Source organism: Natrix helvetica (assembly GCF_964273705.1).
Source record: "Natrix helvetica genome assembly, chromosome: 4".
NCBI lineage: Eukaryota > Metazoa > Chordata > Lepidosauria > Squamata > Natricidae > Natrix > Natrix helvetica.
In genome coordinates this window covers 130,259,784-130,276,594 of record NC_138550.1, presented here as the reverse complement: position 1 = coordinate 130,276,594, position 16,811 = coordinate 130,259,784, and the positions used below count along the sequence as shown (strand labels likewise).

General features: G+C 37.1%; 1 protein-coding gene across 1 annotated transcript in view; it reads left to right on the top strand.

Moving 5' to 3' along the window:
- The window catches only part of TOX (thymocyte selection associated high mobility group box), a 189,985-nt gene that overhangs the window by 110,027 nt on the left and 63,147 nt on the right, over positions 1-16,811 (top strand). The window contains exon 3 of the mRNA XM_081953440.1: positions 5,113-5,355. Coding sequence (XP_081809566.1) covers positions 5,113-5,355 — 243 coding nt within the window. The remainder of the gene's footprint in view (positions 1-5,112; positions 5,356-16,811) is intronic.

Genomic DNA, 16,811 nt, shown 5'->3' with positions numbered 1-16,811 from the left:
AAACTCAGTACAATGTAATAGAATAAATTGCATTGTAATTGTTCCAAAGCTAAACCACGCCCTTTGTGAGAGATTTAGACTGCATAATTTCCCAGACTTAAAAATCAAGGGTTTTGTTTTTGCTTTTAGTTTATTTTAAATATTGATCCTTTAAACAACCATTTTCAGCAGAATTGCAGATTTTTTTTAGTGTATCCCAGGTGACATCATATTCCTTTCTATATTTTATCTACTGTATATTTATATATAACTGAAATCTCTAGGAGAAAGTAGTTGATGTGAAGTCAATCTGATCTCATTTAATATTAGTTTTGCATCTTTTAATGTTGTCTACACTGAATTATTTATAGGAATGGTGTCATTTAAAATGAGATTACTCAAAAGACTTTTGATTTTGTCTTGTAATTTGCTGTTCTTAGACAACATTGTAGCCAACTTTTGTGTCTCTAAGTGATCATTCCATATACATAACTTGCTGATTTGGGATTCGGCATCAACAATAATGTAATTTGCTGTCATAAAATCTTGTGTTTCACATGGTATTTATTGGCAATGCCCAGAGCCCATTGTGACTCTGTTGGAAGAGGAGCTGTGTACTGTCCATCCCCATGGAAAGTAAACCTCATCTTTCCTTGTCACAATATTGTGTTTTCTGCACACCACTAAAGTGAGTATGTAATGTACACTTGGAGTCCAAGCACACTTATGACATCAAGACAAATACAGATAACATAGAAAAGAAATATTTGCTGATGCAGTTCTGTATTGCACTGTTTAAGGATTTCTCAATGAATTTGTCCTTTCAAAGCTAATATTTAAAACAAATTCACTGTAAATTTAAATATTGACTGCATGAGTCTAAATGCTTATTTACTTATACAATTTATATAGTCACCCATTTCACAGTGGCTTTGAATGACATACAAAAATTTAAAACCAAGGGAAGTGTGAACAAGAAAAATAAAGCAAACCATAATAGTTTGTGTCTCAAAAATATCTCTGTTCAAAGAATCCATAAATTCAAAATAAGGAAATCCAAAAAGGGAAAGTAGGTCAACTAGAATACAAGAATAAAACACTTTAAGTACATGCAATACTGGTGTGTTTTAACGGCTGGATACTTATGCCGCAGTCATCAGAAACTCAATTCTCTATCAACTTCTTCTAATCCATGAGTAATCAGTCAGATCAGAGGTAGGTTCCTACCAGTTTGGACCAGTTCGGCCGAACCAGTGGTGATTTTCCGGCCTGCGCTGCCGGAATCGATAGCGACCCAAGCCTGCCATGCCTCCGAAGCGGTTTTCCTGTTGGGCGGCATGCTTTTTTTCCCTTTTATAAAGTTCTGCGCATGTGCAGATCTCTTTTTGGGCAACTGCGCGTGCGTGCAGAAGGCGTCTGGTGAGCAAGCAAAGTGAGTGTGAATGTGCAAAATTGCACACACACTGAACCGGCAGTAATGCCGGCAGCAACCCACCCCTGAGTCAGATAGATTACTCATTAGAAGGCTTGGTCTTACAATACATTTGCAACTCCCTAGGTGTCTTTCAGTTAATCCTGCTTTGGTATTTCTTTAGTTTAAATCTCTAAATTGGACTTGTCTGTGGTGGTTCCTTGTTCTAATAAAACAGGGTTTAAATCAGTATGTTCCTGAAATGTACAGTATTAAACCTGAGCACAATAGAAGTGGGTAGGACTTCTCAAGGTGGATAACCACTTTGGAAACTGACTTTGTTTGCCATTTAACTTATTTGATACAAGCCAATATGATAGGCATTAATTATAAAACATATGAAAAATGGTTGCAGGTATTGGGTATGTCTAGTTTAATGAAAAAAGGACTAGGAGGGATATGATAGCAATGTTCCAATATCTAAGGAGCTGTTACAAAGAAGTGGGGGAGGCGTCAACTTATTTTCTAGCACCTGAAGGCTGGACAAAAATCAATGGATGGAAATAATCAAGAAGAGAACTAAGGAGAAGTTCCCTGACACAAATTTCCCGACAGTGTAAACAATTAATCAGTAGAATGACTTGCCTCCAGAAGTTGTGGGTGCTCCAACAGTGGAGGATTTTAAGAAGAAATTAGACAACAATTTGTCTGAAATGGTATAGGGTCCCCTGCTTGAGCAGGGGGTTGGACTAAAAGAATTCCAAGGTCCCTTCCAACTCTGTAATTCTATTACTCTATTAATAATGCCATCGTGTACATATGAAATTTACTGATAGCTCTTGTGCAAAGTCAATTTTGTTTGTGCTGCTTATCCATTTTATAACATGATAGAAATATTAATTACAAGTTGCTCTCTTATTCATGGTACAGTGAGGGCATAGCTTCATATTTTGCTCTAAAGGACACAAAAAAGATTGCTCACAATAACTACTTGAAATTATGACTCATTGAAAGCATGACTCAGTGTAATTTCTTCTCAGCTATAATCTGTATGTGACAAGAACAAAATTGAATAGGAAATGAGAGGATCTAAGCAAATAGCAAATGTTTCTGAACTTTTTGAGCATTAGAAAGTACACTACTGTACTATTTATTATTTACACTATTTACTGCTCCAGTAAATATGCAGAAAAAGCCAGAAAAAAATGGCCATTAAAGTGCTGATATAACTTCTACTTAGCTGTAAAACCTATAGTTCTGCTGAAATAAAGTACTTGCCAAATGTTTGTTAAAAAACAAATAGTTAACAAAAATGAACACAATTTACTCTAAAAAATTAGAAAAAAGAAAATTCAAACTAATTTTCTAGAAATGCTCATTTGTCTTGTTGACATCCAGCATGGCTGTTGGTTCACTATTATTTAGAAAATTAACACTCCAGTTCTGTCAGTCATTCACCATCTGCTTAATTAATATTGTCAGCCAGCAGGAAATTGAAAACAGAGAAATCAACATTTAGGTGAATGTATTTATATTACTTTGCATAAAATATTTGTATGTAGTGTGTAATATGTAAAGGCACAATATGAGTCATTTGAACAATGTGTGCACTTTTGTGTACACATATAAAATCTATTTTGCCCTCATTATATATTAAACTGTTTTCTCTTAGCTTGCATTTAAAAAGGAATGTAGACCTGGCTCTGGGATTATGTGGGAAATGAGTGAACCATTTAAAAGTAAGACTTTAAAAACAATTATTCAGTTCTGAAAGAGAGGCCAGTGTAAGGAAGAAAATCAAAATAACTTTACCTTGATTTTATTTGGTTTAAGATGGAGTAGAGTAAAACTTGGAGAGGCTTTCAAATTTATGTTATTCTGCTTAACAACAATAAAGAACAATTCTTGGAATGGCAACTATGTCTGTTTCTTGACCTTGTTTATTTTGAAGGGTTTGAACTAGCCCTCTAGACCTAAAATTTGGTGATAGAACTTTGAGGCAACTCACTGTTTCTAGAAGCAGTTTTTGAGGCATTGTTACAGCATCATCAATTGCAGATTGATTGGTTGATTGATTAATTGATTGTGTAATTTTTTTTATTCCTAGCAACCATATAGATATATTTTCTCTATGACAATCTATCCCTAACATATTTTTTCAGATCTCCTGGTAGTGCCTTCATGGCAACTGTAACTTCATTGCTGGTCATTCTCGTCTTCTCTTTCTTTCCAGTTTTGCTAGCAAAAAGGATCTATTGCTTTTCCAGAGAGCTAGGATTTTGCATAATGTATCCATAATAGAACAATTTGAGCTTGATCATTTGTGCCATGAATGAGAACTCTGGGCTGATTTGTTTGATGGTGCATCAGTAACAGATGGTTATACAAACAACAAACTGCACAATGTCATAATGCAGCTAGCACAATAATTTGGATAAGCCTTACTTCAGCTGAAAGCAGTTCCACAAGTTACTACACAGGTGGCATTGTCCAGAAAATCTACTGGTGAAATTTGGGGATGGGTGTCTCAAGATCAATTCTTGACTTTAATGATGCAGTGTGAATCATTTAAGGTTCAATTCAACTGATATTTCCTATAGATTGGCCCAAGGCCACCTTTTGTCCTTAGTCTGCTGAAAAAACAGACAAATATCTCATGCTGCTCATTGAGGGCAATAATGGATTATTGGAAATTACCAGAATTATTTGCAAAGTTTTAGAGATGCTTTTTAGCTAGGGAAACACCAGCAAATAAGATGAAGTAAGAACACTCTTGAGTTTGTGAGTACATACAGTAGTGGATTTCCAGTTGTTTGCCAGAGATGAGCATTGGAATGATCATGCCCTGATTAACCCATTTTAGAAAGAACTTTTAATGATTTTTTTGTAAAATGTTGGGAAGAACTAATGATTTTTTGTAAAAAATTTAAATAAAGACTCATTGCCTTTCTCTATCATCATGTCTCCTTTTCAAGCAATCTTAGGCTACCATAGCCTCCTGGTCTACTGTTCCTGAGCTGCCACTCAGCTCCTCTTAAGAGAATAGTTAGATTTGGCCAAGGTCAAAGATTCTGATTAGCTAAATTGACACTACCAATAATTGTGGATGGACATAAGTATTCACTATTAAGATTGTTCTTATTAACATAAAAAAGAAGAATCAGAAATGCTGTATTTTCATATAGCACATTTTATATCAAAGCTAATTTTCACTGGATATAGCAAATTAAATTTACTATTCTTTTATGCACTATAGAACAACACTTAAGAACAAGATTTTCTCCACTTATATTGTTTCTGCTCTTGAGTGGCAATGAGTGTTAGGGGGCCTTTTTGATCTAATATTAATTTTATAAATTGCATTCCACTTCTCTAGGTCCTATTCAGCCCCGTGAAGGCTCTTAGAAAATTGTAATGAAGCCTTAAATTTAACCACTGAGGTGAAGAGAATTCTACTTAATGGAAGCAGTGAAAATATTAAAGCTTTTAAACCTCCAAGAAAACTATTTTCTCATTCATTGTATGCCTTAATACAGTAGATAGGCACTTTAAAGTGTGTAAAGAACTATTTACTAGCATTATGCTAGTCATAAACTTCATTTTGCTTGTAAACTTTATATTGCTTACAGTGTTTGAAAAAGTGTTTTGTCACTTTGAAATAGTAATGGATTTCTTTGCTTTTCATGATAGTTTAATTAAACTTTTCTTTCATCTTTCCACAGTCTTTTCCTGGTCCAAGCCTTGAAAGTGAAGATTTTAACATACCTCCTATCACTCCACCTTCATTACCTGACAATTCATTAGTGCATTTGAATGACACAGAATCTGGTTATCCTTCACTGTGTCATCCTATCAACCATAATGGCCTGCTTTCATTCCACCCTCAAAATATGGATCTACCTGAAATCACAGTCTCTAATATGCTTGGCCAAGATGGAACAATGCTTTCAAATTCTTTATCTGTGGTAAGCTTATTAATTGCATATGTGTTTGTGTGTATGGATATATATATGCATGTAGATATGTATCTAAGAAAGTTTTTTGAAACATGTTTTTCAAAACAAATGTACTATTTGTAATTTGATAAGAAGCTTACTTTAAATTATAACTGATAAAAGATATTTGGGGATTGAAAAAAATATTACCCTCTTTCCCAAATCATTAAGGATACTTCTATTTTTGAAGTTAGACGAAGATCTTTCAACATAATGAAGATAGTTTTGCTTGTTGCTAGCCATTTCTCAGTTTTTCAGATACAATACAATATATATATATATTGTGGCAGAAGTAGAAAGGGAATTCCATTGTGGTTACTTCAACAGATAAAACACTGCTCTACTGTATATAATTCCTGGAAGCCAGAGATAAATAAAATGGATGGACCTCTTGCAATCTGCAAGCCTTTGATCTTAAAACCTTGTTAAGGGTCCTCAGTAAATGCTCCTGAATTGTATTGTTTTACAGGAGCATAACATTATTTAGAGATTAACTATATTTAATATGTCATTTTAAATACCCTTAAATATAACTAGATTAAATTTAGAAACTATGGTGGTCCCCTCATATTTGACTTTCTGGAGAACAGCCTCTGGCATGCCAATCAAAGACCAGAATGTATATGCCAATGTTTTGCCAATGATATGGAGTTTAAGGGCCCCCACCTCACTCTCTCTTTGTCTCTGTGACTCGCCCCCTTCTGTCCAGCAAGCTCCAATCCCTGCTTCAGGAAGGTTCAAATGATATGGAGTTTAAGGGCCCCCATCTCACTCTCTCTTTGTCTCTGTGACTCACCCCCTTCTGTCCAGCAAGCTCCAATCCCTGCTTCAGGAAGGTTCAAATGATATGGAGTTTAAGGGCCCCCACCTCACTCTCTCTTTGTCTCTGTGACTCACCCCCTTCTGTCCAGCAAGCTCCAATCCCTGCTTCAGGAAGGTTCAAATGATATGGAGTTTAAGGGCCCCCACCTCACTCTCTCTTTGTCTCTGTGACTCACCCCCTTCTGTCCAGCAAGCTCCAATCCCTGCTTCAGGAAGGTTCAAATGATATGGAGTTTAAGGGCCCCCACCTCACTCTCTCTTTGTCTCTGTGACTCACCCCCTTCTGTCCAGCAAGCTCCAATCCCTGCTTCAGGAAGGTTCAAATGATATGGAGTTTAAGGGCCCCCACCTCACTCTCTCTTTGGATCCTTGGATGTTATATTTGGAGAAGGGTATTTGTTTTTAATCTTCTAAGCCACCCATAATCATTTGTGTGAGATGGGTTACTATATAAATTACTTTTTTTCCCCCTGGACTGAATTAATCTCCGTTCCTACCTGCAGTCTAAATACTGCTTCAAGTTTCACCTTTTGGGATGAAATGAACACAGACTTGATATAAAGAAAAATATCCGAATCATATGAAGATCTTAAGAGGATAAGAATAGTATTTAACACATGTGTACTGGATTCCAGTGATGGTATATTGCAAGACTGTTTCTCTACTGAGGGCTAGAGTTTATTTCCCTAAAGAACTGAAGTTTCATACCTATTTCTTTCAAAGGAAAAACAGTAGAATTTTGAGAGCTTGTGGATATTCAGACTGAGAAAATCATTTTTTAAAAAAGTAAATACAGGTAGTCCTCGACTTAAAATGGTTCGTATAGTGACCATTCAAAGTTACAGTGGCACTGAAAAATGTGACTTACGAACTATTTTTCAAAGTTACGTCTTTCCAGCATTCCCATGATTATGTGATCAAAATTCAGATGCTTGGCAATTAGTTCATATTTATAACTGTTGCTGTGTACAAAGGACCTTTTGCGACTTTGGGGCAAGCAAAGTCAACGGGAAAGCCAGATTCACTTAACACCAGGTTACTAATTTATCAACTGCGATGATTCACTTAACAACTGTGGCAAGAAAAGTCCTAAAATTTCACAACAGAAATTTTGGGCTTAATTATGGTCATAAGTTGAGGAATACCTGTAAAAGCCAAGTTGGGTAACTATTCAAGATACTTTGGGGTTTTAATAAAAAAACTTGAAGAAAAATATTGATAACCTAAAAAAAGAAAGAAAACACACTTCAAGATATAACAGCTGTAGTGGCCTAAAGGTGGAACTCTTGCCTCACAATCAGGAGGTTGTGAGTTCGATCCTAGGTGGAGGCAGATGTAAGGTTGCCTGCTTATAAAACTAGTATTATATCTAATTTTTAATTTATGAGGAAAGGTGAACAGATCTTACAATATTATTTTAAATTGATTTTATAGTTCGCATTTTAAAAAGCATGTCTTTCTATAATTTTGAAAGGAAATAATCTATGAAAATCATTTTGGCTGTTATCTGAAAACATTTAATTTAAAATGTACTATTCATGCAAGATTATGATATTTCACAATATTAGAAGTATGAATCATGCCTTTTTCTCAGTATAACTCTACCAGCCACACGTAATAAAACATTTGGTTCACATATGCCCCATGAATTTATAGCTATAGCTGGAAGGCTTTCCTGGAATCATGCTGCTAGGTAAGGAAGTGAATAGGTAATAGAAGTGAAAGATAATGGAAACTGTAAGGTTATTAGAAAAAAAATAAAGTATGTAACAGGAAAAGAAGGAGGTACACTTGATTTTGTAATAATACTCATGAAAAGGTTTTGGAATTATGATTTTTCAGAAACTGAATATTAATCATAAATGTGACAAGATATCAAAGAATTTTCAGCTTCTTCAATAAATGTAGCTTGTGAATTCCATTCTATTCTGCATTGGCTTGACCTATATCAAAAATTTAGGCCAGGTCTATATAACACATTTTAAGACTGATTACCAAACAATTGGGAGAGATGGAAAGAGGATGATAGGATAATAAAGAGAATAAGTCTTAGAAGAAAGCACTGCAGAAATTTTGGAAATATAGATGGCAAATATGATAGCATTATTAGAGTGCAGGACATGGAATAGTGGTTTAAAGGAAAAAGAAGGGGAAAATTTTTCTTTGAATTTCTGTCCTGAGCAAGGTATTAGATTGTGTCCTGAGTTCTGTTGCTAAGTAAGACAGTTGTTGAGTTTTGCCCCATTTTATGACCTTTCCTGCCACAGTTGTTGAGTGAATCACTGCAATTATTAAGTTAGTAATACAGTTATTAAGTGAATCTGACTTTGCTTGTCAGAAAATTGCAAAAGGTGAGAGAGGACCACAAGAAACTGCAATCATTATAAAAATAAATATAAATAGAAGTTAGTTGCCAAGAATCTGAATTTGGATCATGTGACCACATGCTGCAACTTTCGTAAGTGAAAAATGGTCAGATGTCACTTTTTTAAGGTGCTGTTGTAACTTCGAACAATCACTAAATGAATGTCATAAACTGAGGACTATCTGCATGTAATTGCTATTCTTGATCTGTCTGAATCCAGAGAAATACTTTTTCATTTTCTTTTTTTCCATCTTTTCTTCTTATCCTGGGTATGTGGCACAGAAGCAATAACCAGAGTAACAAAGAAGGCATTGTGTAGTGTAGCATATGAAAGTAACCCAAGCAGCACCATACAAAGATATCTTTCTCTTTATGCTGATTATGATGAGACTTGATTGCAATATTTGCAAGGCCATAGAGATGTGATGAAATCTGAAAGGTATAGCTTCCTTGTTTTAAGAAAGTGCTGTCACCTCAGGGAGAAAAAAAAAAGCTAAACATAAGACAGCAATGTAATCTGGATAGAAGCAAATGTAAATGCAATTTGAGGTTTACTCAACCAATGCAAACTTTCTAAATGATAAGAAGCAATTCTACCATTCTCTTCTCTTTCCATCACACTACCTGTCCTGGGCCTCAGAGTTTAAGAAAGATCCTCAGAAATGAATCAGGTTAAGAAAATGGTAACAAAGATGAGTAGAGAAGTTGGTATAAAGAATTATTAAGAGAGATTGAAAAAGATTAATGTATTTTTCATGAGACATAAAGACTAGGTGGTAGGGATCAAATATCATATTTCAAGAAGGCATAAGAAGGTCAAAGCATGTCTTCCTTTGTTTCAGATTACATGACAGATTTCCAGATTACAGAAATAATGATTTAAATTGCAGGAATAAAGATTTTGATTACATTTTAGAAAATACTTTAAATCAGTGAGAACATTTTAACATCGGAGCCAGTTCTCAGAATGATGGATTTCTTTCAGTGAATGTGCTCAAGTGAACTCCAGACAGTAGGTTTGTGCAAAAAGTTGAAACAAGGTTTGCAATATATGCCAGTGTGATTGTGACACCTTTCTTGATGCGGATAACTCTTTTTCAAGTTTTGCCTGGCTGCTTCACATATTCCCAGTTGTCTATGAAGGCATACACAAATAATAAACAGTTTCACTAGAGCCTTTAATAAAGCAAAGTTGCCATAAAAGGACATAATTGTGGAAACAGCTCAGAAACAATTTTGAAGCAGCAATTTTAAAAGACATGACTACTTTGTATTTACTTACTTACTTACCTACCTACCTACCTACCTACCTACCTACCTACCTACCTACCTACCTACCTACCAACCAACCACATTTTTACACTATAAGATGCACCTGACCATAAGACACACCTAGGTTTACAGGATGAAAACAAGAAAAAAAATAATGAATATGGAGCGCCATCTCACTGTGAATATGGAGTGCTGAATATGGAGCAGCAGTGTAATGAGGACAGAAGATGGAGCCTGAGAGGACCACAGATAGGTGTTCTCTGATGTGCCTGCACTGCGGAAAAGAGACAGAAGAGGCAGACAATGACAAAGACAAAAGTGGCAGGATTCAGCACTGTAAAAGGACAGCAGCCCATATTTTTTTGCTTCATGAGACGCACAGAGATTTCCACCCACTTTTGGGGCAGAGAAAGTGCATCTTATTGAGCGAAAAATATGGTACCTACTTACATATTTACTTACTATTTGTTTATTTATTTATTTACAGAATAAATATTGTACATTACAAAACTCTTCTTTCAAATGCTTTGCCCATCTTTATGAGGTAGCTATCTGTTGGATTAATTCCTGCATTCAGCATGGGTTGGGACTCAATGGCTGAAATAGCCATCTTTGTTCTATAATTCTAGGAGGATCATCATCTGCTGAGAAGGACTCTGTATATCAGTAAATGTTGACAATTTGTTTAATTGCATTCCTGTTTCAGATTCCTTCCTCTGAAACATATTAGCTGGATCAATTGTTGGCTACTCAATGCAAGACAGTTCATCATGCAATTATTCTGCCAGGCCATACACTTTTTAGTAGTGTAAGACCTCACATCTCTGTCAGTGACTATCTGTTGGAATGTCAGTCAGAGTAAAAGCAGGTAGGGGAGCAACATATATGGGTTAATTCCATTAAAATATATATATATTGCATGGTCCTTGGGGCTGTCATGAGCTTGGTTGTTTTCTTGCAGATGTTTCATTACCCAAACAAGTTAATATCATCAGTGCTAGATGTTACTCTGACCCTGATGATGTTACCTAGTTGGTATAAAGAAATGCCTGCAACAAAACAACCAAGCTCAAAGAGCATCAAGGTCCTGTCATTTAAAACATATCCTTCTTTATTGGAAAAAAATATTGCTTCCTTAACTATATTTGACTTTTCTCTCCATACTGGTACAATTGCTCCAGAATTTTTGTCTTTTCTCTTGTTACTTTTATGATTTTTATGTAATTAAAAATTAGGAAACTGTTAGCATAAAAGGATAATTAATTGAGCCAATTTGTTTGCTCATATTTAAGCATTAGCCAATTAGTTATAGGGAATGAGATGTTTTGTAAAAGAGAACAAGAAAATGAGAAATGTACAATGTTATCTCTGCTGGTTGTTAATAAGATGGCAGCCCCATCTCTATCCAGAATACTAGCGATTCCTCAAAATCATTCTTTTTCAGTTCTGTTATATAATTATAAAACTAAATTTATTCTGTGCAAAATTAACATTTTATTTTTTTGTCAATTAATATAGCTGTCCGTCTCCAATTCATGACTCTGGCTGGATAATAACATAATAAATAAATAATAATAAATAAATAAATATTTATTTCTTAGCCGCACCCTCTCCCGAAGGACTCGGGGCGGCGTACAATGAAACATATGAAATAAATATGTGGACAAAACAAACATATAACAGAGACATATACCGAGACATACACAAGGAGGAGGTCGGCTGATGAATAAAAAACAATTAGAATACAGTGATTAAAAAACCCCTAAATAATTAAATATAATTAAAATACCCAATTAAAAACCCGTCAGGAGCGATATGGTTAGATCAAAGTTGAGCCAGGCCAGCTACTTGGAATAGGTGGGTCTTAAGCTTAATACGAAAGGAGCGGAGGTCAGAGGTATTCCTAATATCCGGAGGGAAGTCATTCCACAGGGCTGGGCCCGCCACAGAGAAGGCTCTACTCCTAGGCGCCGCCTCCCGACACTGTCTAGTGGACGGCACCTGGAGGAGGCCCTTTCTGTGCGAGCGGATTGGTCGCAGGGATGTATGGGACAGAATACGATCCCGCAAGTAACTAGGTCCTGAGCCATGGAGCGCTTTAAAGATTGTTATCAAAACCTTGAAACGCACCCGATAGACCACAGGAAGCCAGTGCAGCTCGCGCAGGAACGGTGTCACATGGGAGTACCTAGTACTCCCCATAATTACCCGCGCGGCTGCGTTCTGGACCAACTGTAGCCTCCGGGTGCATTTCAAGGGAAGCCCCATGTAGAGAGCGTTACAGTAGTCCAAGCGAGACGTCACCAGCGCATGAGTGACTGTGCGTAAGGCGTCCCGGTCCAGTAGGGGGCGCAATTGGCGCACCAGGCGAACCTGGTGGAACGCCCCCCTTGCCACGGCTGTCACATGGTCATCCATGGACAGCCGGGCATCCAGGAGGACGCCCAAATTGCGCGCCCGCTCCACGGGGGCAAGTTGAATGCCCCCAATGGCCAATGATGGAGTTAATTGGCTGAACCGGGGAGCTGGTACCCACAGCCACTCCGTCTTGGAGGGGTTGAGCTTGAGTCGGTTGTCATCCATCCAGATCCGTACGGCTTCCACACACCGGGACATCACTTCGATGGCCTCGTTGGGGTGGTTCGGGGTGGAAAAGTACAGCTGAGTATCATCAGCGTACAGGTGGTATCCCACCCCGAAACCACGGATGATCTCACCCAGCGGCTTCATATATGTGTTGAACAGGAGTGGCGAGAGGACCGACCCCTGTGGCACCCCACAAGTAAGGGGGTGTAGGGTCGACCTCTCTTCTCCTGCCAACACACGCTGCGTCCGGCCAGAAAGGTAGGAGCCGAACCACCGCAAAACGGTGCCCCGGACCCTCAACCCCTCCAGCCGGCGCAGCAGGATACCATGGTCGATGGTATCAAAAGCCGCCGAGAGGTCTAATAGGACCAGGATAGAGGAACAACCTCTATCTCTGGCCCTCCAGAGATCATCCACCAACGCGACCAAGGCCGTCTCCGTGCTGTGACCGGGGCGGAAGCCGGACTGGTGCGGGTCTAGATAATCATTTTCCTCCAGATGACGTGGAAACTGGTAGGCCACCACACTCTCTACAACCTTCGCCAAAAAGGGAAGGTTGGAGACAGGACGATAATTGGCCAGCTCCAAAGGGTCCAGGGAAGGCTTCTTGAGCAAGGGTCTCACCACCGCCTCTTTCAAGGCGGCCGGGAGAGACCCCTCGCTCAACGAAGCATTCACTAGGCCCAGGAGCCAGTCTCGTGTAACCTCCCAGGATGCCAGTACAAGCCAGGAGGGGCACGGGTCCAATAAACATGTGGTGGGTCACAGTCGTCCACACTTTCTGTCCAAATCCTCGATGGCAACCAAGTCAAACTCCTCCCAGATCGATTCCTCAAGACTCGCCATGGACGTCTCCATTGGACCACTGGCAGGGACCCAATCCCTCCGGATTTGAGCGATTTTATCCTGCAGATATTTACCAAATTCCTCTGCCCTGCCCTGTAGAGGGGCCTCCCGCGGCCTCTGAAACAAGAGGGAGCGGGACACCCGAAACAGGGCGGCAGGGCGGTTCTCCGCGGATGCAATGAGAGTGGCACAATATTGGCATTTGGCCACTCTCAATGCCACAAGGTACATCCTTAAATGGGCTCGTGCCTGTGTTCGATCAAATTCAGAGCGAGAGGATCTCCAACGACTCTCTAGACGTCTCTTGCGGCATTTCATCACCCTTAGTTCCTCGGTAAACCAAGGGGCCAGGGTGGATCGTTGCCGCCGGAGAGGCCGCAAAGGCGCCACCCGGTTCAACAATTGAAAGCAGTATAAATAGCATAAAACATTAACAACAGCAAAAAGGATAATAGCCAAATTGAAAAACAAAATCACCAGCAGGAAATCAACATAAAAATTGCATGAATTCTGCCACACATCCAAATCCCAGGTCCCATGACAAAACTATATCTTTAAAAGCCTTCTGAAAAGTCAACATGGTTGGGCCAATCTCATCCCTGGGGAAATTATTCTATGATAACACATTGCTTTGTTCTATGTAAAACTGACATTTTATTTTGTTTTCCTAGTGTAAGTCTTGAATCTATCATCTATTACTCCTTTCTTTTCTTTGTTCCAATTGAGAGCTTTGAGAAGCTAATCAGCCCAAGATAATTCAATATAGCATTTGCTAGATTGTATTGAATTATATTGGATGGCTGTAGATTTTGGATCTTTTTTGGGGAAAAAAATCTCTTTAGTGGATAATATCTACTCTATTTTAACGGTACATTTGCTGAATGATAGAATAGAACATTTCACTGTAAACATTCTGACATATTTTAGAAAATAGAAAGAAATGTTAAATGTATTTTATTTTCTTTAAATACTTAAACACTTTGAATGTGATATCTAAAATAGAAAAAGAGACAGCAAAAATGATGGATTTATTACCCAAATGTTACAAATGCTGTAATAAAAATAACAAAGGAAGGATAAAGAGGGAGGATTATTTCAAATGAAGCATATATTAAAAGCACATTTTAAATTCTAAATGGTAGTAAACAAATATTTTGAAAAGAATCATACCTGGAAGTAATTAGATTATATTTTGCACTCAAGGCAGCTATATTGGTATTCCTTTCTTCGTGATCACAATTCATCATTAAGTGATGCAGTCACTAAGCAAAATATCACATTACTACAACATTATGTAGTTGTAATTTGCAAATTTACCGACAGCTTCTCCATTGACTCTACTTATTCTAAATTGATTGAAATGTGGTAAAGATAATCAAACAACCGTAACATACTGCAACTGTTGTAAACCTCTGCCAGTTGCAAAACACATTTCCATCACAAGACCATAGGGACACTGCTAGTCATAAATGTGAGGACTGCTTGTAAACTGACTTTTTCTGTGATTTCGTAACTTTGAACAGTACCTACACAGGGCAGTCCTTGAGAGTTACCTGTATTATACACATTTTGTGTTTTTAATGGAACAATCTGCTTAATTACTCAATATTATTTTAGCACTCTGCTTATGGTCAGGAACCCCTTCTTAAACAAGAGCTCCTGCTAAAAAAAATCAAATATCTAAGAATTAAATTCTTCCTTTTCTCTATATCTAACAAATACATAATTTGGTTGTGTGTCTTTTCATTCATTTCATTCATTAAATCATGCTAAGCAAATTTTATTTATTTTATTTATTTAGTTTGTAGAGCATGTACAAGATAACAGGATAATAATTTACCCCAATCTCCAGATGCCATGATCATCATCAAACGCATGTATTATATAAATAGTCATGCTGACTATTTGTCATAATTTTGGTTAATTGAGGCTTTCACACAGCAGTTTCTGGAAATATATATACATAAAAGCAGCAAGCAGAATATCTTTCCAGTGCCAAGTATAGTCAGTTTTCTCATATTTTGACCAGTAAAGAACAGCTAGTGTACAGTATGTTCTTGTATCCGCATAGCATCTATTATCTGTAATCTAGAGATTTCCTCCAAATGTTTTCTGCATAGCTCCAACTTGAAGCTATATGTAGTGTACTGACACACATTCAGGATTTTCCATCCTTGCTGAATGTAATTACAGTAAAGCTCATTTTGTTGCATTTCATGTTCACGATTGATCCAGTCTTTAGGGGAATACTCTCCAACTGATGTTTTCCAGATATGAACTACAGTTCTTAGCGTACCAATCACATGGTTGTTAGAACTAGTCTTATTCGATATATAAAACATAGGATGCTACCTCCCATCAAATGAGGCAAGCCCAAAGATGATTAGTAATGATTTCCTGTAGGTTTTTTTCTAGCAAAATTTTTATTTCTTGTTCTTCAAAGTAGGGGCTATAAGCCTAACTTTCCAGTACAAAATTAGTATTGGCAGGAGAAGGCTGTTTAACAGCAATTGTGAGCAGTATTTTTTTTTTACTTCAGTGGAATAACTAATACTGTCATCAATGAAGCCAAACTTTTTGCCCTTCTTTTGTTATGCATAGAGATGGTTAAGGGACAGAATGGGTGATTTACAGAGGTAAATTATTTACTATTTGCTCCTTAAAACAACCACGGGAATAATTAGATTGGTTAAAGGACAAATGGATATCTTAATTTTTCTGCAAGGTTCATGAAACCTATTATAGCCCATGAAAACATTTCAACTCAAAACAAGGTTTGGAAATGTTGCTGTTATCTATTATAACTGCAAATAGAGTGCTGGAGCTGCAGGCAGATTGTGTATTTCTTTCCTGCTCATAGAAAATATGCCAAAGTTTGTTGTACTCAATGTGGACATACTGTAATAGAATAGAATTACAACATAGTACCTAAAAAGTGTCATATAACTTAGTTTTCTTTGATTAAGCTAAAATTTGTCTAGAATAGAAAAGAACACTGTGTGGTGTGTGTGTATTTCTTAATCGCATTTTCAAATCTACTGTCATTTTGTCAGCAGATAATTTTTAATACAATAAAAGGTGATTAGATATAATTCCCACTTGATAAGCAATATTTACTTGAATAAGTTATGTAAAATAACATACAGAATCAGATTATTGTAAGTCTTTCCTTATGCCTTTTTTAATAGAAACATGTATCAGTTGTATAGGCCAATTAAATTAATCATGCTGCACATCCATTGTGAAATAAAGAATAATTAGAGATTTTGAAATTTCTGATTATCAGTGATATACATATATTGTCAATCTGCAATCTGTGTAAAAGGAGGTACATGCATATGTGATTACTCTCAATATGATATGAAATCTCAGCATATCAATTTTAACACATCACATTTGTTTTGAATATTGTGCAAGTTATTCTATAAGTTTACTTCCAAATTTGGAAGTCTTTCATAGAGATAAGAAGGTGACAACGTCATTGTAAAAGGAACATGTGCATTAGTAAAAGCATAAGAATAATAAAAATGTGTGA